The following is a 26,035-nucleotide window of genomic DNA, read 5'->3' as shown; positions in this document are numbered from 1 at the left end:
AGAGGATGGTTAGCTACAAACTATAGAAATACAATGATCCATACTACATTTTATTTCTATGTAACAAACAGTCAGCTGGTGGATATGGCATGAGTATTAGACGGAGGCTCAACAAGCGCCGGCGAGCACGGTATGTGGTTGAGTGAGATAGAGAGTAACTGAAGAGAGGGAGAGGCATTAAAACAACGCAGAGAATCAGAGAAATAAAATGTTTTTCGCTGATTCATCACTAGAAATGTAACTGTATTAAGCACTATCCAGATATTTCGACGCAAAAAATGACATATTTAGCTACAAAAAAAACCTGGAAGTTAGAACGGCAGTACAAAGAGGCGTAAACTGGATAAATGGATAGGTGGATGGATGGAAAGATGGATAAAAGGATGGGTGGATGGATGGATGGAAGGATGGATAAATGGATGGGTGGAATAAACCGCAGAGATTTTTGGTAGCAGTCGGTATCAGAGAGCTTTGTGTTACCATGGAGGAACAAACCCTGCGACCTCGCCTCCCTTCCTGCGTTGCTGCCATCAGCAGCCAAGTGGAAAACAACTTAACAGAGACATCAGAATGAGAGCGAGAGAGAGTACATCAGCGGACTACATATGGAGGCAGCAGGTGTCCACACAATATGACTCCAAAACACACAGACCTGCTGCACGCCTTATTAATTAACGGCTACAATATAGACAGCATGTCGTCGAACACATTAATAAACATGGAGGTCAATAAAGACAAAACAGAGACAGAAGCAAGATGCATATGTTCATAACACTATAACACTATTTTAAAATGGCCATTTTGTTTAAATATTTCAGCCCATTTATTGAATCCAAGACATAAGTGTGTTTTGAGATCTTTGAATAGTAGCACTGATTAGTCCTTTCTGACCTTTCCATAATGTGTTTGTCAAAAACTTTAAGTTAAGTTCCAACTAAAGTGCCTGCAAAAGGCTCTGAGTCAAACAAAGGAACCTTTGCTTTTTATTACTTCCAACGGAGAGCCAATGAGCCATTGTCTAACAACAATTTGTCTTGCCCTGTGCAGCCTTGAATAAGTATAAAGCAACATGAGGGTTCACTAAGTGGCTTTCAGACCGGTTTAATGCTGTTGGAGGGTTTAGCCCAATGAGGGGTGAACAGGGACCGTTTGAGCCCCTGAGTTCAATTGACGAGAAAGCATCCATTTGTTTCCTTATGCTAATTAAAAGCAAATTACGGAGACCAGGAGGAGGCATGCCATTCAGAATAGATGGGCTCACAGCAGTCATATGTAAATCCCTGAATCAATTATTTAAATTTGTATAACGTTGTTTAAAGACATATGAGGACTCAAGCACTCTGCAGGTTACACTATATCGACAACGTTTTTAAGGTGTCACTGGAAATTCCACCGGATGTCCCTCTTTTCAGCTGGATGTCCGTCCCCTCCCTCTGTCTCTGTGTTGGCGTTCTAACCTCTGGTGGATTTGTGAGGACTATGGTTAACTGCTCCTCAGATCTCTGCAGGGTAAATCCAGACAGCTAGCTAGACTATCTGTCCAATCTGAGTTTTCTGTTGCACGACTAAAACTACTTTTGAACGTACACATGTTCCACCAAAACAAGTTCCTTCCTGAGACTATTTAGCAGAGGCACCGTGGCTCCGTCCGGAGCTTAGCACCCTCCAAGACGATTGTGATTGGTTGAAAGTGCTCATAATATGCTTTTTGGCTTTTCCTCTTTCCTTTATTGTGTTATATATCTTTTTGTGCATGCAATAGGTGTACAAAGTGAAAAAGCCCAAAGTCCACCCCAAAGGGACTTACCATCTCCAACAGAAAACACTGTTCACAAACTGCTCCAAACAGCTCTATTGTAGTCCAGCCTTTACTTCAGAGACAAGACACGTTATAATGCTCGCCTAGCTGCTAGCATGGCACGCCCTCATACTCTGCTTCTGACTGGCTAGTAGTCCTTACCTAGCTACTGTCAGGGCACGCCCTCATACTCTGCTTCTGACTGGCTAGTAGTCCTTACCTAGGTACTGTCAGGGCACGCCCTCATACTCTGCTTCTGACTGGCTAGTAGTCCTTACCTAGCTACTGAGCATGTGCGACTCCCAACAAAGATGTTACAGCAGTGAGATGTCTCACTCTGTAGCTAAAACAGAGAGCTCAACACACAGGGTGAAAAGAGGAGCTGCAGCAATGTGCAGTATGCCAAAAATATGGTATTTTTTGAAAATGAAACCATGTAAACCTATTCTGATATAACCTCTAAATACAATTATGAACCTGAAAATGAGAATAATATGAGCACTTTAAAGAAATGCCAATAAACCAGAGCACGTTTTTCTCCTATCCAGGAATGCTGTATAGCCAGACCCTCCTCCGCTGGGTGGTGGAGGAGGGTCTGGCAACACAAGACTAGTAGCAGGTTGACGTTAAGATTGCCAGACACCAGCTCTAGTTGATTAGAGTATTGACATTTTAGTCTCATCTTAGTCAAAGTAAAATTAAACTATGTTAGTCAGTGAAAACATTTTAGTCATCAGATTAAATTGAACATTTCTGTCAATCTAGTCAGGCTGAAACCAATAATGTTCATATTTTTTCCCAAATGGTTTCATCTTGTCGTTATCTGATTAAAAACACAGGGTGTATATTTGCAGTGAGTGTCGCGTCTAGTGGTCTGATAGTACCCATTTTAGGAATACATTCAGATATGGAACATTGGGATTTGCATATTTATTTTGAACCGACATGGTTCAACAACTGGCCTGGGGCCCAATACGCTTATTAAAACTATTATAAAACACTGAGAATTTGTTTGTGGTGAGCCTTAATGCGTCTCTTCAGGATTGGGGTATTTTTACCAGCTGTTTTATGGCCACATAGTTTCTCTTCTGATAAAGCGATGCATTCAGGTGTTTGTTCTCAGCCTCAGTGAAACGAAAATGGGCCCAAATATCACCTTGTTTCTTTCGCCCAGGCCCTGTTGTTGTCATTGTTAATTTTAACGGAAGTTAGTCTTTGAGTTCTTGTGACTGTGCTGTGGTATATTTAGTTGCAGCACTGCGTTGTTAATGTGTGGAGAAGGAACTTCGTTGACACTGCTCTCATTATAAAAAGGTTTATTACAATCAGAGATTCAGCATCAATTTTACAAACTCCTGCAGAGAGCTTGGAGAACGACCAACCCGAATTCTTCCAAAAAGCCGTTCTGCCTTTTCTTTGTGTGAACACAGTATATATATCTATACATTGTATTAACATAAGACGTGATTTTGTAAGTATACCATTGGACAAGATAACTGACCAATCAATGCCTGTTATCTGGCACAACTCCAAAAAAGGTCTCTTCTGTCTTGGGGGGAACTCTGCTCATGTTAACAATTTCCAGATGTTCTCAGTGAATGTGGGGTAAAGTTCATGCATCTCTTTATACCAAGAACTTAAGTCAAAGTGTATAGAAAGTTATAGAATGTCAATATACCACAGTGCTCATTGTGTGCTGCCAGTGTAGTCCTGATATGAAACCTGCTCCATTGAAAAAAGAATATATAAGTCTATAATAGTCTCCCCTCTTTTGTCAACGAAAAAACAAGATTTTGGTAAAGTTTTCATTCTTCAAACCACATTCTAATCTCAACCTTTTTGATCAACAATTAATTCATTCGCACGACAATAAATTTTTTCCGAACTGTTGTTTTTGTCACGGGTACTTTCACACAGAACGTGGATATTAAGCGGCAATAAAGCGAAACGAAATGTCCATAGGAATACAGGCTAATATACTGTGTTAATATGAAGGAATCTTCTGTAATGACTTTTTCAGAGGTGTTTTTAACAGAAATCTCCATGAAAAAGTATAACAGTATACTGTAAGTCTACAGAATTTTGATTTTTTTGGATTAACAGAAATGTCCGTGAACCCTCTGAGAACGAAAGACGCAGCGGAACATCCAAACAATGTTTGACGCTCAAAAAACGATAATACAAAAATGTCATTTCAGACATTTATTTACTATTTTAATCATATATTACCTAAAGACTTTGGTGAACTCATTTCAAGCCCCGAAACAATTGGTACAACACATTAAACCTGTTTGAGTCGTGACTCACTCGGATCTTTCACCCGAGTCTTTATATGTACTCATGAGTCGCGAGTCTCTAGTATCATTAACTCGGATCAGTTGAGTCCTACTACCATTCAATCTAAAATGATAACAGCGCCACACACAAACCTCTTGCAACATTAGCTAACACTATTCCTAGCCATAGCCATCTTAGATGCCCAAAGCTTTATAACTTACAATTTTGTAGGCAACCACAACTCCACAAGTCAACTCAGGCGACTGAGTGAGCAGAGAGACAGTCCGAGACAGGTTAAGGGAACTTCCTGACCCGCAGACTCAGAGCCGGAAAAATCGCAAGCTCGCAGACCATGGGACTCAAGGTGGTGATGGCGCAGTGGCTATAACACATGCCTTCGGTGTGGGAGATCTGGGTTTGATTCCCACTGCGATACTACATCAACCAATGTGTCCCTGAGCAAGACACTTAACCCCTAGTTGCTCCAGAGGCATAGCCTGACAAGCCAGACCCACATCCAGATGTTGGGTCTGGGAACTCACCATTGGCAGGGCTCAATCCGAGATAAACGGTTGTCTTTCAAATAACCAACCAGAGCAACGCTAGTTGATAGATTAACCTTTTGGCGTATCCGGTCGGCAAAACTGCCGTTCTTTGTTGTTTTCTCAAAGAAAAGCTGAACTCCAAGTCTTCCAGAGTCGCGGCCAAAGCCGATTCCAAAGACCGCTGTTCACCAGCAGCCGCAGCCATCTTTGTTTTCATGTAGCAGGGAATTCATGCGAAACCGTCGCAACTCTGCTGTCATTATGTTAAGCCCCGCCCACCGACTCTATGCACGATGTGATTGGCCTGACTAGAATTTGATTTTTCCAGTTCGCAAGCCAACGGAGAGTTGCTAGACTGACCCTGGCTGCAAATTACATTTGCTGCTGCTAGGGTGGTCTAGATTTCTAGGCTACCAGAGGCATGCAACCTCTGATAAATAGCAATTGTAAGTCGCTTTGGATAAAAGCGTCAGCTAAATTGCATGTAATATAATGTAATGTAGTGAGTCAAGTGACTCAAGTGACTCGCACAACCCAGATCAGTTTAGTGAGTGACTCAGAATAACCCAAATCCTTAAAAGGAATCAAGTTTGCCAGGCCTACAACATTTCATAAGTTAAGTTGTTTTCAGAAATTTCAGAAAAGGGAACATCAACGTTTCAGCTTCAGTGCCAAATTATCTCTTTACACGTTGCTCTACAAAAAATGTGGGTGTCACTACACAGAAAGCTGAGTTTATTCTGAACACTTTGATGTGAAACACACAGGGATCAGTCATATACAAATACCCTAAAAAGGGGAATTTGAGAAGATGCCCTTACACCTCAGAGGGTGGAAAAGTGCAGAGGGTATACTTACAGGATTTTTCGTGACTCCTGATTCCTGACTGATCTCTTTTATGTTTGCGCATATATTCAGCAGCTTAATTCCCCTTCCTCCCCTACACTTTGTTCTTTTTCTGGTCTTTTCCATCTCTCGTCTTTACCTCTTTGCCCCTGAATCATTGCCGTCTGATTGATCTTTACTTTTGCAACGCTAACACTCAGAGGGCGGTTTAGGAGAAGCAGCTCAGAATTTACTAATCTCAAAAAAGGGATGAATTCATTCCTCAGTAGATGGGCAAAGCCTATCGTGTAAACAGTTTTGCAGCTCAGGGAATTAGCGGGAAATAGTTGACATGCTGCTCCTTACTTGGGCCACTATAAAAAAAGGTGCAAAAGAGGGTCGAAGAGCAGCGAGTGGAATATTAACAGAATTAAAAAGGTACTAAACCTCTGAGATCTACAAGAGAGAGAACTTTGGAGCCAATGTATTCATTAAATATTACATTAGGTGATCAGAGGTATAGCTGCCCCTGAGGGTTTGATTGCTGGCAGTGTGGAGAGCTGTTCAAATCTGAATTTAGACCTTCAAGTTAGGAATTAAATGGCTAACACTTAACGCTTGTTGCGGCTATAAGCAGTCCAACTAAATGCTGCCGCGAGGGAGTAAACTGATGGATGCATAAACACACCGTGACGCGCTCGAGATTGTATTGCAATGATTTATTCCTCCACACGTAAAATACAACTAGCACTGCAGTTACCAAATGTAAAGTTACTTTGTGAGTCGAAATAAGTGTGTTAGTGCAGCGGTCAACAGAAAGTGTTCACTCCCAGGCTCACCCCCTCTCTGTCAAAGCCCAAAAAACCAACAGGTGAACAGGTGAAGCAAACCGCGATGAAAACGCCCACCAACCTACAATATAAGTGCACAACATAATAATCAATAAATAACATAAATGAGACCATAAACAACATACAATATGTGGCTCCTACAACACTTAAATGGGAACACTGTCATCTGGTAATAGCAGGAAAATAATCTGGTAATGTGGTAATAGCAGGAAAATCATCATGGAACTCTCCATCTTTAGTGCTCCCATTGTTTGTTGACAATGGGTGCACTAAAGATGGTTGATTTAACTTCACTGCCAAGACTTCAAACTTGGGATAATATCCAACCCGGTCTCACACCAGTTTGGGAAACAGGTCACGATTTTCGAACGTTACCATTTCACGAACTGTCATGACATTGGGCTGCTCTATGAAACGCCATGCCGGGGAAATTAAACGCCACACGCTGGCGACAACATCGGGACGGACCGCCACACAAGGGACGCGATCCGCGGGCACAGGGACACAATCTGCGGTCTCTGTGGCATGCAACAATGGGGACATGAAACGCCTCACGCCGGCCACAACAACGGGACGGTTGTTGTTAGGAAAAGAAGAACGGGGAAAGGAACTGATCTCCGCTCTCCTGGGTGAAAGTCCTGTGTTGGTTGACCCATCCACCACCCCGACCAACCTCCCTGCGCGGATTTTCAGCTTTTCATACCACGCCCTACCATAGTCGTGCTGTGATCACAAAATATGCTTCCCATTTAAATACATTAAATTAAAATTCGTGCTCACCACACAAAAAAACCCAACTTAATCGTGTCCTGTTCACAAATCAATAGATTCAATAACGTCACCATTTAATGAACTGCCGTGAAACTGGGCTGTAATATCAAACAGGTTTGATTTTGTTTGAACGTCCAGATGGGAGAAAGACCGACTGAGACTGAGTTTTATGACCTTACACCAAAACGATGGAGACAACGGGAGACCCCCCCTGACTCTAGCAAGACTCTCAGGGTTTCATTCCCATGCATAGGCGCCGATTTATGTTTTCCTCCGTGGGTGCTCATGGGCGCCCTTTAAAAAACAGATAGTAGTCAAAAAATGTTTGCATTTCAGAACCTTAGGAGATGGACAGCGGCCGACACGAACACACTCGCCTATTAACTTGATAATAAAGCCATAAAGTAGGCTATCTTTCAACTCAGGACAGCGCCACTTCTCACAGATACAGATAGGACTGGAGATGAAAAGTTTAACTGACACGTAACCGCGATCGGCTTCGTGGACTGACAGCGACATAACCAATTGCACTATGACAGACGCTCTTACACTTAGACACTTAGCACCAACTGCAATGTTTAATTTTAAATTAATGTAGCCTACTGGCAGTCTGGCACACGTGGATGCTCAGTATTTTCGCCTATGTTCCCATTTATAGTATAGACAGTGGAATCGCTTGAAAAGTCATTTGGTGTAAGGTCGCCATTAGTTGAGGTCAGCCCTAGATTTATCTCATCTTTCCTCACCTCTGTGATGGCAGGTATAAACACTTTGCATTTTCCCAAGAGAAACGACGGCATCAGTCATTTCAGCCAGATGTATTAATGTAATGATGTAATAATTAATGTAACAAAGCCCACTAGCGGCTGTAGTTATGATGTAAGGGCCAGAACAGGTAAATTGACTTTGCCCTTCAATATTCATCAGCATTACGATACAACTGTGGTTCATAACAACAACACAGAGATTTACACATTCAGGAGGCAGAGAAACATAAATGCATCCGTAAAGCGACGGCCTCAGGCAAAGCTTGGCTTTACGCTGTCTGCAGATTATCCACTTCTCCTCCTCTGCCCTTTTCACCTCTCTCTAAATCCCTCTGCTCTCTGCTTTTCTCTTGGTAACTTCACGTTTTAATCTTTTATATTTGAATCGCTTAAATTATAATCTCGTGTTTTCAGGTGGTCTACCTCCGATAGAGATCTTAGGACTCTGGAGAGCTCTGGTTCAGTCTCATCGAGATGAAACATGTATGAGATGTCAACAGGAGTGCACAGTGTCTTTCAGTCTCAGAACGGAAACATATTGTTGCTCTGAAGTCACTGAAAGCAAGGGGCGTAGCACAACATTCTGGGCCCTGTAGAAAGGCATTCTCTATGGGCCCCTGCCTGCATCCACAGCTATTCATTCTAGCATATTTTTGGGCCCTCCTCACATGAGGGCCCTGGGTACTCAGTCCCCTTTTTCCCCCCAGTCCGACACCCCTGACTGAAAGAGAAAACATTGACTCTTCAAGTTCACTTTTCTTTCTTTTCTTTTGTAATTAGCGGAGCAGCAGAGACACTAAATATCATTTACTTCATTCCTAAATAATGCTGGTATCATTATATCTTTTTCATATTCTTAACAACAACCAAAAAGACTAAAAGCAATAATGAGTTTCTTATCAAAACATACTATATGCTGTTTGTCTGTGCAGCCAATTAGTCACTAAGTGAACTGGAAAAAGTGTGTACGCTCTAACCTGTTACAACCCAGTCTCACGGCAGGTCGTGTAAATGTTACGTTATTTTTAATCTATTGATACGTGTTCACAGGGACATTTTTCTCGTTTTTTTTTACGTGGTGGCCAGCACGAAAATGTGAAGTAATGTATTTCAATGGGAAGCATATTTCGTGGTCACAGCACGAATACGGTAGGGAGTAGTATGAAGAGCCGAAAATCTGCGTAGGGAGGCTGGCTGGGGGGGTGGATGGGTCCAACAATGGGTCAAACAATACAGGACTTTCACCCGGGCGAGCGGGGACCGCGTCCCGCGTGTGGCGTTTAGTTTCCCGTAGTCTTCCTAATCACAACCATCCCGTTATTGTCGCGTGTCCCCCGCGGCCGTCTCCTGGCGTGTGAGGCGTCCTTTCCCCGTAGTCGCGTCCCCAGCGGTCGCCTCGCATGGGGCGTCCTTTTCGGCCGTCTCCTGGCGCCGGCATATGGGGCATCCTTTTCGGCCGTCTCCCGGCATATGAGACGTCCTTTCCCCGTAGGGTATTTCGTGCTGGCCACCACGTAAAAAAACGAGAAAAACGTCCCCGTGAACATGTATCAATAGATTAAAAATAACGTGACATTTACACAAACTGCCGTGAGACTGGGTTGCCTGTCAAAATAAAAACGGACACGCCACGCAGCTGACACGCTCACGTCACGCAGGCAGTGTGGAGGAGGCCTTACAGTATAAACTCTCAGTCATCCAAGTGAAACAATATCTAGAGGTGGGGAGTCAAAGGAAACTACATTTGCTGTTTTATTCTCAAAGATCTTTTTTGCCACTTATCTAATGCATCTAATAAAATGTTCAAAGACATCTTGTTGCAGTAAAAGCTGAGCCAAATTCAACTTATTTGCCGGGCGACTCTGTGTCATACTCTAAAGACAGTCTGACGTCAGCCTTGAATACAGACTGATGATCTGATCATGTTCTTTAGGTTTAGGTTCGGACAACTCAATGTATGTGTGTGTGTGTGTGTGTGTGTGTGTGTGTGTGTGTGTCTTTATGGGCCTCAAGAGTGGGGTGTGTTACAGATAGATTGGCAGCGAAAGCAAGGTGAAAGAAGTGAGTGTGTGTTTGTTTACCCACAACACCCCGTGTCGATGTCTTTATCAGAGTTTCCCCACAGGACGGCCTTCTGTTCCGCCTGACAGCTGCCTCTGATTGGGTGTTGACGAACAACACCGTTTTCCCAGAGCGCACTGCAGCCCGGCTGCCCACCCATGCGGTCGGCCGGTCGGCCAGTGTGCGGCCAGCGTGAGATTTGAAGTCTGCAGCTTTGATGTGGCTGAGTTGCTGCGTCATGCTCATTGGAGCCATGCAGCAAGGCGGCCATATTGATACCCTCGCAGAGGGGCAGAAATCAATCCAGCTCCCAGTGTGTGTGTGTGTGTGTGTGTGTGTGTGTGTGTGTGTGTTTGTGTGTTTGTGTGTGTGTGTGTGTGTGTGTAAGTGTGAGCTGGTGATCATTCTTCCTCCTCACTTCTTCTTTTCTTTCTCCTACCAGTGGCGATGGTTAAGAAAAGTGATGCTAGTCAGTTATTCAGTCCGTCTGTCAAACACTTCATAAATAACAAACTGCTTTGGCGAGTCCCAATAAAGGGTCAGTCTTAGACCTCCTGCACACTGCCTGTGTGGCGTGAGCGTGTCAGCTGCGTGGCATGTCCATTTTTATTTCGGCTCCCATGTCAACAGGTCAGAGCGTGCACACTGCCTGCGTGACACGCACGTCTCAGGAGCGGCTCGAGCCTCGCCGAAAACGCGTGCATGCTAGAAATAGGACCGACGCCTATTTTTCACGTGACACGCAAGCATGTTGGAAACGTTTCCAGGCAACATGGAATACAAAAAGATGCTTATATGTCATTTTGACACAAATACATTTAATAAATGACATTTTGATGTTTGAAAGTCGATTTTCAGATATTGCACCTGTCAATACAGAATGAAATATTTTGCCGTCAATACTGCCGACGCTGTCTTTGCTGTAATCAGATCAGAATATATTTATGTATAACATGAATACTACTGCCTGAGTGCAGTAATCAATGGGAAACATCCATGTGTACAGACAAGGCTAGCAGCAGCAGCAGCGCCGCGTCAGACACGTTTCTGGTGTGCAAAGAGACAGAAAACGCCGCCACGCCACTGACACGCAACAGAAACGCCACGCTCACGCCACGCAGCCAGTGTGCAGGAGCCCTAACCGACTAACTAACACATTGTTCTCACTTATATAACTTATTCAACAAAACAATACTTGTTATGTTTAGTTATAGCAGGCCCCCTGGAAGTGCGCCGAGCTTTGAAGCCAATTGAACATAGCAGCCAAACAGTTGCTTTACAACTTCTGTGCCCGTCACGTGATGCCCGCTGGCCCAAAAAGACTTTTCCCCACAGACTTACATGGCGAAAACTCTGTAAATCATTTTTTTTTTTTTTTTTAGCGTCATGCGCCACTGAGCAACTCTCGTAGGAATAAACGGGTCTCCGCCTCCTCACCTCCCCTTCTCTCTCTCCAGAGTAAGGGAAATCATTTTAATTGATGATTCTGGGGACCTCTGACCTTTTCCTCAGGCATAGCTATCAATGTTGCACACAAAACTCAGAATGTAAAGGGCAGATTGAGTATATTGATTGTCCATAGGGCATGAAGCCTTTAGCTTCAACGACCCCATCGCGTTCCCTCTTGTACACAACTGGTGAGGCACTAGCTAAGATAAAAAATTGATCATGTTGATCGTTTCTGCCAACAGTTTTGTATTGTGGGGTGTAATGAGTAATTGAGCCGGTAATAATCAAAGTTATTAACTGAGATATGTCTGTGACTAAGGCTCTGTGTGTCTGGAGGGTTGAAAAAGTACACTCAGGCGGGAGCTTGTCAGGTCCACCGAGCTAAAAACTACTGCAGTCCTGCAACAAATCCTCCTTCATGTAGGTTTAAAATCAAGGGCGTAGGTATGGTTTCAACATTGGCGGGGTCACGTTAAATCCGGGGAGGTCTGGGGGTCCCACAGAAAATTTGGTGCATCAAACGCTTAATTTCCTGCATACTGGTGTATGTAATTTGATGTAAATTGATATTGAATCTAATTTTATTCTTCTCCTGTGTTGTTCAAAACTTTCTACATTGAAAACACCACACGTGTTTGGGGATGTTGTTTTTAGGAATCATGTACATTCTTGTTAAAGCAAATCCTCCCACTGATATACAGTATTACAGTCATTGTGTGCTACCAGAGAAGCAACCATCTTACTTATTGCCCTTTAAAAAAAGGAGCAGGGAAGGCAGTGAGTAGGGAGGTTTTTGTAAGGATAAGGGGAGGAAGGAATGGCAATCCACGGAGCTTCTTTAATCATCATCACGGGCGACTGACAGTCCCGACCAGACAGCCAAACCAAAAAGCCCATCTGCTCCTCGTATCCCTCAACAATGAGCTGTAATCTGAATAAATGGGCCTCGTGCTCGGCTCTACGCCTATAATGGCTTCACTCATCACACGGAGAGCGGCGGGAGGGATGAAGATGAAGAGGGAGAAACGCGGACGATAAGGGTTTTCGAAGAAGATTTAGTGAGCTTCCATGCGTTTAAATTTGGTGTCCAAACTTCCAACTTTAATGTGTTTGTGCTTTGTTTTAGTTGACTTTCAATGACAGAAAGTTATTAACGTCTTTCCTGTCATTCTGGGCGTGCTGGTCTTACAGGGAGGTGTGTTCAGGTGCATTCTGGGCGTGCTGGTCTTACAGGGAGGTGTGTTCAAGTACATTCTGGGCGTGCTGGTCTTACAGGGAGGTGTGTTCAGGTGCATTCTGGGCGTATTGCTATCTTGAGGCAGTGGGAAATGATGGCACCATTGACCAACAAAAACCTGGTCTAAAGTCAATAACGCAGCATTTCATTGTTATTTTAACAGAGCATTAGTAAAATGCTCCTAGGCTCGTGCACAACTCGTGCACACTATGCTTGTTACACACACAGGGACGCACAGCAGCACACACACATGCAGAAGATTACAAATAAAAATATTACGATGTAAATCCTCCATCATAATAGCAATGCTCCAAGGTCCAAACGCGCCTGGCTTTTAAAGGGAATGGGAGATGATCTCTGATTGGTTGATTGCATGTTACGCCCAAAACACACCTCTGATTAATGAAGACACTAAGTACAACCCTTTAGAACCATGCACCCGGCACACGGACCCTTTTTTCCGCCGTCAAACTAACAAAAGTGGATTTGGACACGCCCTAAACACACCTGCACCAGGCGCTTCATGCCGTGCGCTTAGATCGTTAAAATAGGACCCTTAATGTGTTTGTTTTAGTTGACTTTCGATGAAACTTATTAACGTCTTTCCTGTCTTTTCTTTTTCTTCACTCCCTTTGTTTGTGTCACTAAATATGTCAGCAACTCGTACTATGTATCGTTTGTCTTATTTACTGACAGGTTAGGCTATTTAGCAATGCTATCATTATGAATGTGAGTGGAAGTGTGATTGTTCTAGGATTAACTACGCTGAACAAAATTATAAATACAATACTTCTGTTTTTGCCCCCATTTTCCATGAGCTGAACTCAAAGATCTAAGACTTTTTCTATGTACACAAAAGGCCGATTTCTCTCAAATATTGTTCACAAATTCTGTCTAAATCTGGGTTAGTGAGCAGATAATCCATCCACCTCACAGGTGTGGCATATCAAGATGCTGATTAGACAGCAGGATTATTGCACAGGTGTGCCTTAAGCATGTTTTACAGTAGATGCATCCAAGGCGGCGCGCGCCATTGTGACGTCAAAATGACGTAATATCCTTACAAGCAGAGGTCGCGCACGGCTCTTTTTTTTTCAGCAGCGTGCGACAAAGTGGAAATGGGAGGCCTGAACAGGTTGCCAGGACTCTCAGAGTGACTGCTAGTCTCTCTTGTAAACTTAACTGGGTTAAGATGAGTTCTTTTATGGTGAATGAAAGGCTTGATCCCACCAAGTAGCTCATCCAATCAAATCCAAGCATTGATGTCAATGCTGCTGCCAGTTCTGCCGTTGTTTACCTTTTTCTTCTTCTTCTAGTCCGTAGAAAGAGCAACGTCTGTAGCCTTTCCTCATTAGCGCCACCTCTGTTCAGATGAAGACTGCAACTAGTGTCGCGAGCACCAGCGCGGGTATAAATAGTCACGGCGATCCCATGGCGTCACATTTGCACGCGCCAGCTGGGCTGCGTCTAGTCTATAAGACCCTTTAGGCTGGCCACAATAACAACAAAAAGTTTGACAGTATTGGGAGGGTCCGGGGGGGTCCGAAAACCACTCAGTATCTGGTGTGACCACCATGCTGTCTAATCAGCATCTTAATATGTCACACCTCTGACGTGGATGGATTATCTCGGCAAAGGAGAAGAGCTCACTAACCCAGATTTAGACAGAATTTGTGAACAATATTTGAGAGAAATCGGCCTTTTGTGTACATAGAAAAAGTCTTAGATCTTTGAGTTCAGCTCATGAAAAATGGGAGCAAAAACAAAAGTGTTACGTTTATAATTTTGTTCAGTGTATATATTTAGAAGGGCTAAATGGGTTTTACCGAGGAACGTCCATGATGAGAAACGTTGTAGATAAGGACTAAACAGATCAAGGAATATGGAATGACAGGAACTACAGAGGATTAGTGTCCACAGACATTAGGTACAGGATCGATAATGTTGTGTGATTAAGTCTTGTGTGCGGTTCAACAAACCAAGTCTGGGACAATTAAGTTTTGAAAGGAAAACTGAGAGAAGCCAGATGGCGTTGAGACTTCTTTGTACCATCACGACTTCACTACACAATAGAAAGCTGAGAAAAACCATTGCAGTCTGGCAAGACTCAACACGCATTTGCTTTGAACAAGTATCAGGTGCCACTTCAAGTTACTTTTAGCCTCAAATAAAACACGGCGACTGCAGCGAAAACATCAATTTTCTCCTAAATTATGGGCCAAAATCCATTTCTGAAGGAATACACATAGAGAACCATTACATCTTTTTGGGTAAATAGTTGTTCAGAGGTTTCAGGAGTTTTGAGAGGTGCTGAATCACATCAACGAAAAACAAAAACCCCCACAGTTCACTGATTTGTTTGGCTTCAAGCTGCTGACTTGAATTGCAAAGTCGGAGCGGTGTTGTAGCCACTGACTGTTCACAGCTGACAACATGAGTGTAGTTTATATTTCATGTTACTTCCAGGTGACTAGCAGAGAACATTTTCATATGAATTCATTTACGGGGATGGGGGGGATTGCATCTTTCCCTATAATCAAAACTGGGCTTTTTCTGAAGTTTTTGTATCTTTTTTCAACGTTGTTCTTGCATTTTTTTCTGAGATTTTGTGGCCTTTTTCAAGTATTTTTTAGGAATTTTTTAGAGGATATTTTGGCTCCTTATAGAGTTATTTTTTGACAATTCGTTTCGACTTTTTTTCACCTTTTTAAAAAAACAATGGAGAGAAAAAATTCGGGATTTTTTTTCTCGCCCTTTTTTAACATTTAAACATTTTTGTCGTCTTTTTCCACATTTTTTGGGACTATTTCTTCGAAGTTTTTGACGCCTTCTTAAAAGTTTTTTTTGGAATTTTTTTTAGAAGATATTTTGGCACCTTACAGAGTTATTTTTTGACAATTTGTTTCAACTTTTTTCTCACCTTTTTTAAGTATTTTTTAGGAAGTTTTTTCAACATTTTTGTCGCCTTTTACCTGCAGAACAATGTTAACGGGGTTGTCGTTCTCTAAATGTTTTAACTTTTATGAGCGCACATCTCTCTCTCCGCGAACCGATCTCCAGCTGATCTTCTAAGAACGGTGACGCCGTTATCAGTTGAGTATTGATTGGTCAGTAGGCGGTGCTTTTACACCGGTTGATCTCTGATCTCCAACTTAACCTGCTCCCGACCAGGTTAGGCGTTCAGCATAAGTTACCACGGCGATTGAACCCGATCACAAGTGATCCACCTTCGTAGTACAGAAAACCCTGGGTTGAGCCTGAAGTTAGCTCGTTAACGCCAAATCTCGCTTCGTAGTAAAGGCCTCTGGTCTATTTCACAAACTAATCTAAATCTGAGGTCTGAAAACGAAACCAATGTCCCAAATTCAAATCCAAACAGTGTCAGCGGAGACGGTATATAACCTATAATCACAAGTCAAACCAAAGTTCATGCACCACTCTACCAACCAAGCACAGACACGCCTGCACAGATACTTCCAAACAGAGAAACAAGACTGAACAAGATTGTCTTGCTGTAGAGACAACTCCCGCAGCCAGAGAGAATGATAGAAGAACATGCTGAGTGTAAATGCATTCAGCTCGTCTTCACACAGACCCCGGCGTGGCTTCCACTAATTGGTGCGTGGTGCGGTGGGATCACACAGCTCAGTGTGACTTTGCCACAGCAGAGGAGAGAAAACGTTCATTTTTTCCCACTTAAAAACCCACTTAAAAACCCAATCATCTACAGCCTAATCCCAATTCCCTTTGCAACTTCAGTTGCATTAAACAATTAAATAAAAACAATAAAAGGCCCATTAAAAAAAACATACAATCTGCTGTTTAAACTGTAATATTATGGACATAATTAAACATGTATCTGTAGAGGCTACCACTGACTGATAGTTAAAGTGCCCATATTATGAAAAAAAACACTTTTTCTGGGATTTGGGGAGTTATTTTGTGTCTCTGGTGCTTCCACACACATACAAACTTGGAAAAAAAAAAAATCCATGCTGTTTAGAGTGAGATACAGTTTTTGAATGTCATATGAATATCTGGTCAAAATCGGCAGGACCGTCTACGTCAGTGGTTCTCAACCGGTGGGGCCCGCCCCCCTGGGGGGGCGCAGACACTCTCCTGGGGGGGCGCGAGTAGGCTACAGGATGGGAGGAAAAAAAAATCACGTAATGTAACTACACGTCGCGGCGACGCACGACGTTCGGTCGTGGCTGGGTAGCGTTGCATTTCCTCCCCGACTCATTTCCTGGTTCTCCTTCTCCATAAACAACATGAGATCAAGGAGAGGGTTAACTTCTCCTGCTCCAGATCTCCCACTGTGGTCAGAAAGAACAGAGGAGACTTAGTTTCTCTCACTATGACTCTAGAGTCGGTACTCGCTTTAAAGCTAAACGCCGTCACTCTCTCACTTCTCCCTCTACCACCCACCCACACACACACACACACACACACACACACACACACACCAGTGCACCAGTATAAACATCAGGCCACTTTTGTAGGTTACGGAGAAAGCTCTGCGTGGAGCCTCACTCACTGTAAAACAAATCATCCTCCTGGCGACTTTTTTGTCAAAAGCGACTAGCGACAAATCTAGCAACTTTTACTGGTGTTATTGGAGACTTTTGTGGTGTTTGGAGACTCGAAAGCACGTATCACTCTGCAGTTATGTGCTCAACGAGCAGCGGGTGCTGCCGTGAGCCCCTCCCCCGTCCAAAAGCTCTCACAGGCGGTCAGTCTCTCAGTGGCCTCGCGGAGCAGTCCCAGCCTGCAGAGAGGAGACACACACCACTCCACGTCCAGGCTCCACACACGCACACATCGTTACATCATAGCCTCAACTTTATTGAAAACACAATTAATCCACATCCAAATTATTTCAAAACCAAACAAAATGGAGAGATTTCTAGTGAGGACCAACAAGGTAACCGACGCACCACCAGCTGCAAAAAAGCTTTGAAGGTACGATGAATCATACCTGGCTCAGGTCTCACATTAACATCAGCTACCTGCAAGCTTCTGTAGAAAATAGAGATGATCTGCCTACTGTTAGGACCAGTAATAATAACAGTAATAAAGCATACATTCATATCAGAGGTCTGGTGCCAATTCCCAATTATAGCAATAGCCTAGTAATGATAATAGGCCTACTGATGATAATAATAATAATAATAATAATAATAATAATAATAATAATAATAATAATAATAATAATAACTGTAATGAACCAGCTTTGGGGGGGCCCAGCTTGCAAAAGGTTGAGAACCCCTGGTCTACGTCATTGGCCGAAACATTTGGTGTGTGCTAACAACTTTAGCTAATACCACATCAGCTAGCTGTTTCTCCAACTTCAGTAGTACAAGGCAGGATTAGCCGGGAGACTTCTTCTAAACGAGGGCGCACTTCCAACTTTGCGTGGAATACCTGCAGAACAGGGACATGGAAGTAGTTCTATACAATTTATTTTGGAGATTAGGGTGAACTAGTGTGTGTTGTAGCAGGGTGTTGCCATTGAGAACAAGGTGGCAACCGCTAACCGCTAGCAGCGCTAGCTTCATGCTAGTAGTCCTTACCTAGGTACTGCGCATGTGTGACTCCCACCAAAGATGTTACAGCAGTGAGAGGTCTCACTCTGTAGCTAAAACAGAGACCTGAACACAGGGTGAAAAGAGGAGCTGCAGCAATGTGCAGTATAACTAAAATATGGTGTTTTTTGAAAATTAAACCATGTAAACCTATTCTGGTACAACCTCAAAATACAGTTATGAACCTGAAAATGAGCAGAATATGAGCTTTAAGTGTTTTGACTGTTGGAAAAGCTCACATTTTAGGGAGTTTTCATAGCTATAGTTTGCCCTTGTGACTTTTCCAAGCTCTAATTTTGATAAAAATCCACACAGCTAATACTCTTCCAGAATCCACATTTCATATTATTTTTTCTCCCCTTAGCCGATGACTTCTCTTAGATCCTCCAAACCCAGTGCTCTTCTAGTCCCTTCCCAGCCCGTATTATTACATTTTATCAGATATGAAGTCGTGGTCCTCGAGGGTCCGGTCCATTTGTTCACCTCCTGCAGTCACAGACGAACTGTCGGCTCCACAAGGCGGTCTTTTTCTGAGGGAGTCCCCGCTGGTCCGAGGTGGATCAGAGGTTTAATCTCAGGTCTCATCAGTCCGCCTGACACTTGTTCATATCAGAGCTGGAGGGCAGCCGATATCAGAGCACAGCGTCCATTAAATCTGTCCCAAGACTGCTGGGTTTATTCACACGGACTGTCCTTATCTGCCTCTGCACTCTTTTTAAAAAAGGAAAAAGAAATCCCTAAAACACACCAATGCAAAGAAGCAGCTGTTGGTGTTCCGCTTTGTATTTGTGTCTCCATTTACTTGTTTATTCTTTGTGTAGTTAATATCCACAACGTTTCATTTCCGGGATTGCTTTCCGCTGGATGTCCCTCATTTTCGGCCGGATGTCCGTCCCCTTCCTCTGTCTCTGTGTTGGTGTTCTAACCTCCGGTGGATTTGTGAGGACTATGGTTAACTGCTCCTCAGATCTCTGCAGGGTAAATCCAGACAGCTAGCTAGACTATCTGTCCAATCTGAGTTTTCTGTTGCACGACTAAAACTACTTTTGAACGTACACATGTTCCACCAAAACAAGTTCCTTCCTGAGACTATTTAGCAGAGGCTAAATCGTCCGGAGCTTAGCGCCACCCAAGACGATTGTGATTGGTTTAAAGAAATGCTAATAAACCAGAGCATGTTTTACCCCCATCACAGAATGTTGTGTGGACTAGCCAGACCTTCCTCTACAGCGCTGTGGAGGAAGGTCTGGCAATGCGAGACTATACTTTGTGTGTCAATAAAAACGATGTTCAGATTGTAAAAGCCTGCGATATTGCCTAAAATGGTGGTATCGTAATGCCGTCTGTTTTGTGTACCCAAGAGGTTCTGGGTTAGACGGGCCTTTGTGGGTTGGCCCAGGCTTCTTCTTTTCTTTTGTTCTTTTTAGCCATACCTCCAAACTCCCATAGTTTGGAGGTATGGCCAAAAAAATTTACTTTCCCTTAATTTCGTGTTTGGTGTTCTTCAATATGTTGATGGTCACAGTTAATAAGAGGAGCCTTAGTAGTTTTTGTGTTACATCTCAGATGCTTTTCTGTTTGATTTCATTCATTTCCGTATTGTTGTTTTACAAATGTTGTCAAATGCAAAGCTGTGAACATATTCAATCATCAATTCAAGGCTTGGAAAAGAAGTGGTTTTGCAAAACAAAGACTGTGTGTGCATTTCATTATGCATACGTACGGTGTATGTATCAGAGTGTGAGAAGTCCTCTCAGTTTGTTTGTTGTGGCCAGAAAGCTGAGTTTGTTCTGAACATTTTGATATGAAACACATGGGTATCAGGTTATAGGCAAATACACTTTAAAAGGTGAACTTAAGAAGATGCATTAAAGTCGAGAAAATGCCCTTAGACATTAACAGTGGAGTCTGATGAAAGAAAATGTCTGTTATTCTCCTTATTGAAATTCATTCGGTGTCTGCAACAATCAGTCAACTGCAGCAGTAACCCGCCTGAAAACAGCAACATTATGAAGAGAGCAAACAAATAACCCGCTGCACACAGCGCCCAATAATGGAAAGCGTGCAACTTCCTAACACAGAGGCTGAAGCATTGTGTGTGTTTGGTTAACAAGGCAGAGCTTTGCTGTGATATAAAAGCTATAAAAAAAGAAGAGGCAGCTCACACACTAATAGCTGTTCAGCCTATGCTCATCACACGGAAGGTGAAGGCAGTTGTGTTTTGCCCGGCAATCTCACTGCACATTGCAACGTATGTAACATGTGTGGTATGTCATTTGTTTTATTGCAACTCACAGACATGTAGGGCCCTTTTTTAATGATCTATGCGCACGGCATGAAGCGCCTGGTGCAGGTGTGTTTAGGGCGTGTCCAAATCCACTTTTACTAGTTTGACGGCAGAAAAAAAGGGTCCGTGTGCCGGGTGCATGGTTCTAAAGGGTTGTCCTTAGTGTCTTCATTAATCAGAGGGGTGTTTTGGGCGTAACGTGCAATCAACCAATCAGAGATCATCTCCCATTCCCTTTAAAAGCCAGGCGTGTTTGGACCTTGGAGCATTGCTATTATGATGGAGGATTTGCACCGTAATATTTTTATTTGTAATCTTCTGCATGTGTGTGGGCTGCTGTGCGTCCCTGTGTGTGTAACAAGCATAGTGTGCACGCTGTGCACGAGCCTAGGAGCATTTTACTAATGCTCTGTTAAAATAACAATGAAATGCTGCGTTATTGACTTTAGACCAGGATGTTGTTGGTCAATGGTGCGATCACTTCCCACTGCCTCAAGATAGCAATACGGCCAGAATGCACCTGAACACACCTCCCTGTAAGACCAGCATGCCCAGAATGCACCTGAACACACCTCCCTGTAAGACCAGCACGCCCAGAATGCACCTGAACACACCTCCCTGTAAGACCAGCACGCCCAGAATGCACCTGAACACACCTCCCTGTAAGACCAGCACGCCCATGGGTGCAGGTGCATTCGCTATTTAAACGACGCTGGCGCTGGACGGGACATTGACAACTGCGTCGGTCTTAAACTAGCAAACACACTTGCATCGGGCCCTTGCTGGACACATGTCGGACACTTGCGTCCGACGAGGGCCCGAAGTAGGGTAACCGCCAGCAGAGAGGACGCTTCAAATGTTTGCTACAAAGGAACAACAGAAGACAACTATGGCTGCAACTAACCAAGGTTTTTAATCAAGGACTGATACGTAGATCTAGACCAGTACATCTGATATGACTTAATCACAGATATATTGGTATCGGCATATACTGTATGTTGGCTGACAACAAACCAGGAACTGCAGTGGAAATAACAAAGATATGTCTGAGATTATTTAAAAAGAGAGAATCTTTAAAAATACCTTGCTCATGCAATTCTTTAAGAATCAGATTTAACCTGTTCAAATCCACCTCTTTTTGCTTGATTTTCGTCTATTTCTCTTTCCCAAAAGGGAAAAGCTTATAACAGAAAAACTGTAAGGCCAAAATGCATGTATGAGGCTTCATTTGAAAGCTAAAGTCTTCTAGTTTCTGAAAATGTGCTTGATTAGCCAGTCCCTCCAGAAAAAGGTGATTATGTGATCGCATAATTCAATGCATAATCAGCCAAAGTCAGCATATTTATGAGGGGGCCGCATTTTTTCAAATACGCCGCACTTTCGCTGCATAAATTGCCGATTTCCGCGCAAAATATGCAGGGCTTGCATGATTTCATAATCCCTGCATTTTCGTTGCAAAAAAGTCACAAATATCTTAGCAGAAAGTTGAAAAATGTTGCGTTTACTTCACACAAGAGCAGCCGGTTTCCCCTTTTGCCGCGATGAAGCCATGATGAAACCGCAGTTTTTGCAAGTTCCCGCAATTTCATCGCATAAAATTGCATAAATATCCCGCATATTCCATCGCATTTTTTAAGAAAACGTGCCGCATAATCAAAGATTTTTGCCCGCAACAATCACAAAAATACTCACCCGCATTTTTCTGGAAGGACTGATTAGCATGTGATTAAAACACAACATACACTACAGCAGTTCAAACATGGTTCGAAATACTTATTTTGGTCCCGTCGTTTTTAAATAACTAAAACATACTTTGTGCCACACTATGCAGACCACAACACATAACTTCTAGACCTTGTCAACAAGACATCTATACAGTTTCAGAACTCTAGTCCTAAGGGATCCATATCAAAACTGTTTATGTTATGTGTTTATGTCATGAAAAAGCCACTATATAGCATGTTATGTCTGCTTTCTATTGCTGGTGTGTGGAGAAAGGCTCGTACCCCAACCTCGTGTCCTCTACATCGCGTGTTAACCTACCCTCATAAGCCACTATATATTATACATACTACATAAATAATCATGATTTCAATTTCGACCAAAATAATCTTTATTATGATTTTCTTCCATAATCGAGCAGCCCTAATGTGAAGACAGTTTTCTGATTGCCTTCCAAACAGAATGGTTTCATGTCCATCTTCACAGTCCGAGGATGGGTTGCTGAAAACGAAAAGTTCTCTGCAGCCTCACTGTTGTCCTTTGGTCTTGATGTTAACTGCGCCCCGGGTTCATTCTCACAGGATTCAGATGCTGGCTCGCAGGTACTGGTGCACTTACTCACTTTGGATTAGAGTATCAGAGAGGCTAAATGCTTCCAGCTGTCTAAACCCTTATATTGTAATTGCCACCATCCTGTATTGATCACTCTCAAAAATCCATTGAGCCTAATGTGATTTCATTAAGATACAGTCCAAAGTGAGCTATTGCAAACAAATACAGAAGAGAGGGGAGTCAATGTCTAAAGTTTTGCTGCAATATCCGGTCATGGAAACCTTTTCCGAGGCCAGAAAACTATTAAATCATTTAGGCGACCTGCATCCATTCTTAAGGCTTTTTCAATTACTTCTCTACATGCATTCCAACATCAGGTGAATGTATGGCTACATTTACATAGCTACGCTATGGTTCAAAAACAAATATGTTCTGCTACGTTTCTCCCTCTCATTCCCCCTGCTCTGGTGTTTCCCCCTCTCATTCCCCCTGCTCTCTTGTTTCCCCCTCTCATTCCCCCTGCTCTCTTGTTTCCCCCTCTCATTCCCCCTGCTCTGGTGTTTCCCCCTCTCATTCCCCCTGCTCTCTTGTTTCCCCCTCTCATTCCCCCTGCTCTCTTGTTTTCCCCTCTCATTCTCCCTGCTCTGGCGTTTCCCCCTCTCATTCTCCCTGCTCTGGCGTTTCCCCCTCTCATTCCCCCTGCTCTGACGTTTCCCCCTCTCATTCCCCCTGCTTTGACGTTTCCCCCTCTCATTCCCCCTGCTCTGGTGTTTCCCCCTCTCATTCCCCCTTCTGACGTTTCCCCCTCTCATTCCCCCTACTCTGGCATTTCTCCCTCTCATTCCCCCTGCTCTGGTGTTTCCCCCTCTCATTCCCCCTGCTCTCTTGTTTCCCCCTCTCATTCCCCCTGCTCTCTTGTTTTCCCCTCTCATTCTCCCTGCTCTGGCGTTTCCCCCTCTCATTCTCCCTGCTCTGGCGTTTCCCCCTCTCATTCCCCCTGCTCTGACGTTTCCCCCCTCTCATTCCCCCTGCTTTGACGTTTCCCCCTCTCATTCCCCCTGCTCTGGTGTTTCCCCCTCTCATTCCCCCTTCTGACGTTTCCCCCTCTCATTCCCCCTACTCTGGCATTTCTCCCTCTCATTCCCCCTGCTCTGGTGTTTCCCCCTCTCATTCCCCCTGCTCTGGTGTTTCCCCCTCTCATTCCCCCTGCTCTGGTGTTTCCCCCTCTATTCCCCCTGCTCTGGCGTTTTCTCCCCCATACTGTTGATTTACACAAAAGTATGTTGAACGATAGTTTACATGTTGAGTCTGTAGTGCAGACTCAACAGGAGATTTCAGATGCTACCCTTGTCACATGACCAATTCATGTTTCTGTGTTGACTGTGCAAAATTCTGAACATGAGAACATTATGATTATACAGGAATTATTTTTTTTAAAAGTGGCAGACTGAGCCTTTAAAAAATGTGTATTGTATTCGGATATACAATTTGTTTAAAATGTAAACAAGTGAAATTAATAATGAATGTGTAATTTTCTACGCTGTATACTGATAAAATGCCCAAAGACTAAATCCCTATCTGCAACAAAAAAACAACTTTCAACAGCCAGCAGCTGAATGTCTGTCAGCTTTTCCACAACACACAACGACCTCAACTTTTCATTTCCCAGACACCCAGCTCCCTCCATCCCCTCCGTTGATCACTTACCGTACTCAATGTCGTAAAAGATGATGAACTTCTGCCAGCGCAGCTCCTCCACCAGAGTCAGCATGACGTCGTTGAGGCGGACGGGCGGCCGGGCGGACAGGGTGTAGCGCTGCCCCCCAGGGCTCGGGTTGAAATGGCAGGCGGTGCGCGGTGACCCCTCGCTGTTCCTCTGGATGTACAGGTGAGGGATGTGCATGGCGTCCGTCAGGGACTGCAGCGCGCTGGCGGACGCGCAGCCCGTTGAGGTAACCAACGCCAGTATGCCCTGGTTCATCAGCTCGCAGGCTGGAGGACGAGAGAGGGAGATAAAAGTTAATTTGGTAGCTAAAGTGATCCGTAATAAATCATGTGGACAAAGTGATGCACAAAGACAACTGAAACAGCAACTACTAACAACATGATAGCTGCACATTTTCATAAAATGCGTTCAGATACATGTTAGTGCACCCAAGAAGAAGACTTGTGAAGCCCAGTACTCATGACAGCTGGGGCCAGCCCTATGTTCCCACAGCCCAATGGTCCCACAGCCCTATGTTCCCACAGCCCTATGTTCCCACTGCCCTATGTTCCCACAGCCCAATGGTTCCACAGCCTTATGTTCCCACAGCCCAATGGTTCCACAGCCCTATGTTCCCACAGCCCTATGTTCCCACAGCCCAATGGTTCCACAGCCCTATGTTCCCACAGCCCTATGTTCCCACAGCCCTATGTTCCCACAGCCCAATGGTTCCACAGCCCTATGTTCCCACAGCCCTATGTTCCCACAGCCCTATGTTCCCACAGCTCTATGTTCCCACAGCCCTATGTTCCCACAGCCCTATGTTCCCACAGCCCTATGTTCCCACAGCTCTATGTTCCCACAGCCCAATGGTCCCACAGCCCTATGTTCCCACAGCTCTATGTTCCCACAGCCCAATGGTCCCACAGCCCAATGGTCCTGTAGAGAACAGTCATCTTAAAAGAATGGCTGTTCTTGGGTAAAAATCACACACATATGGTGATACATACACACACAGAGAGCACTGACACTTGAGGGTGAGGGTACAGTCAGACTGGTTTGAACCAGTTTGAATTCCTCTTAAAGTAACCTGACACCATCCGTGTAAACGCGTGAACAATACCCGGGGGAAGGGAGAGCAGGAAATCTCTTTTCAGGGTGTTGTCCTCTACCATTGGATGGATCGAGTGCCAAGAAGCTGGGACCAGCCTGTGCACCAACCAGGAAGCACCAAAGTTTAAACCACGGCTGCCTCCCGCCTTAGTATTAACCAATCACAATAGCCTGCACATTTTCATATATTGAACTGTGACTTGTGAACTGCATTCTTTTGGGGGCGAGAAGAGACAGAGAAACAGCAACCCGCTGACTGTGGCTTCTCAAACTGGAAGAATCCTTGTATACAAGTTGCTATTATTATTCCAGCTTTAATAAACCACCTTAAATGAGAGCAGTTGTTTGTCTTCTGTCCTAACTGACCAACTGGACCGCGTCATTATACACAACAGTGTTAGTTACCCCTATGATGCCTTCACAGTGTGTGAGATCTAAGTGAAATGACAACCAATACATAAGCATTGTCCTCGCCAGCATCAACAACCTC

The 26,035-nt window shown here is 43.8% G+C and overlaps 1 protein-coding gene across 3 annotated transcripts in view; it reads right to left on the bottom strand.

The window, feature by feature from the left end:
- Window positions 1-26,035, bottom strand: part of grid1b (glutamate receptor, ionotropic, delta 1b) — a 669,588-nt gene that overhangs the window by 295,268 nt on the left and 348,285 nt on the right. For all 3 annotated transcript variants that reach the window (XM_031314943.2, XM_035997526.1, XM_035997527.1), the window contains exon 3: window positions 24,435-24,719. In XM_031314943.2, coding sequence (XP_031170803.2) covers window positions 24,435-24,719 — 285 coding nt within the window. The remainder of the gene's footprint in view (window positions 1-24,434; window positions 24,720-26,035) is intronic.

Source organism: Sander lucioperca, chromosome 22 (assembly GCF_008315115.2).
Source record: "Sander lucioperca isolate FBNREF2018 chromosome 22, SLUC_FBN_1.2, whole genome shotgun sequence".
Taxonomy (NCBI): Eukaryota; Metazoa; Chordata; class Actinopteri; order Perciformes; family Percidae; genus Sander; species Sander lucioperca.
Note: the sequence above shows the minus strand (reverse complement) of the source record. Positions and strands in the feature narration are given on the sequence as shown.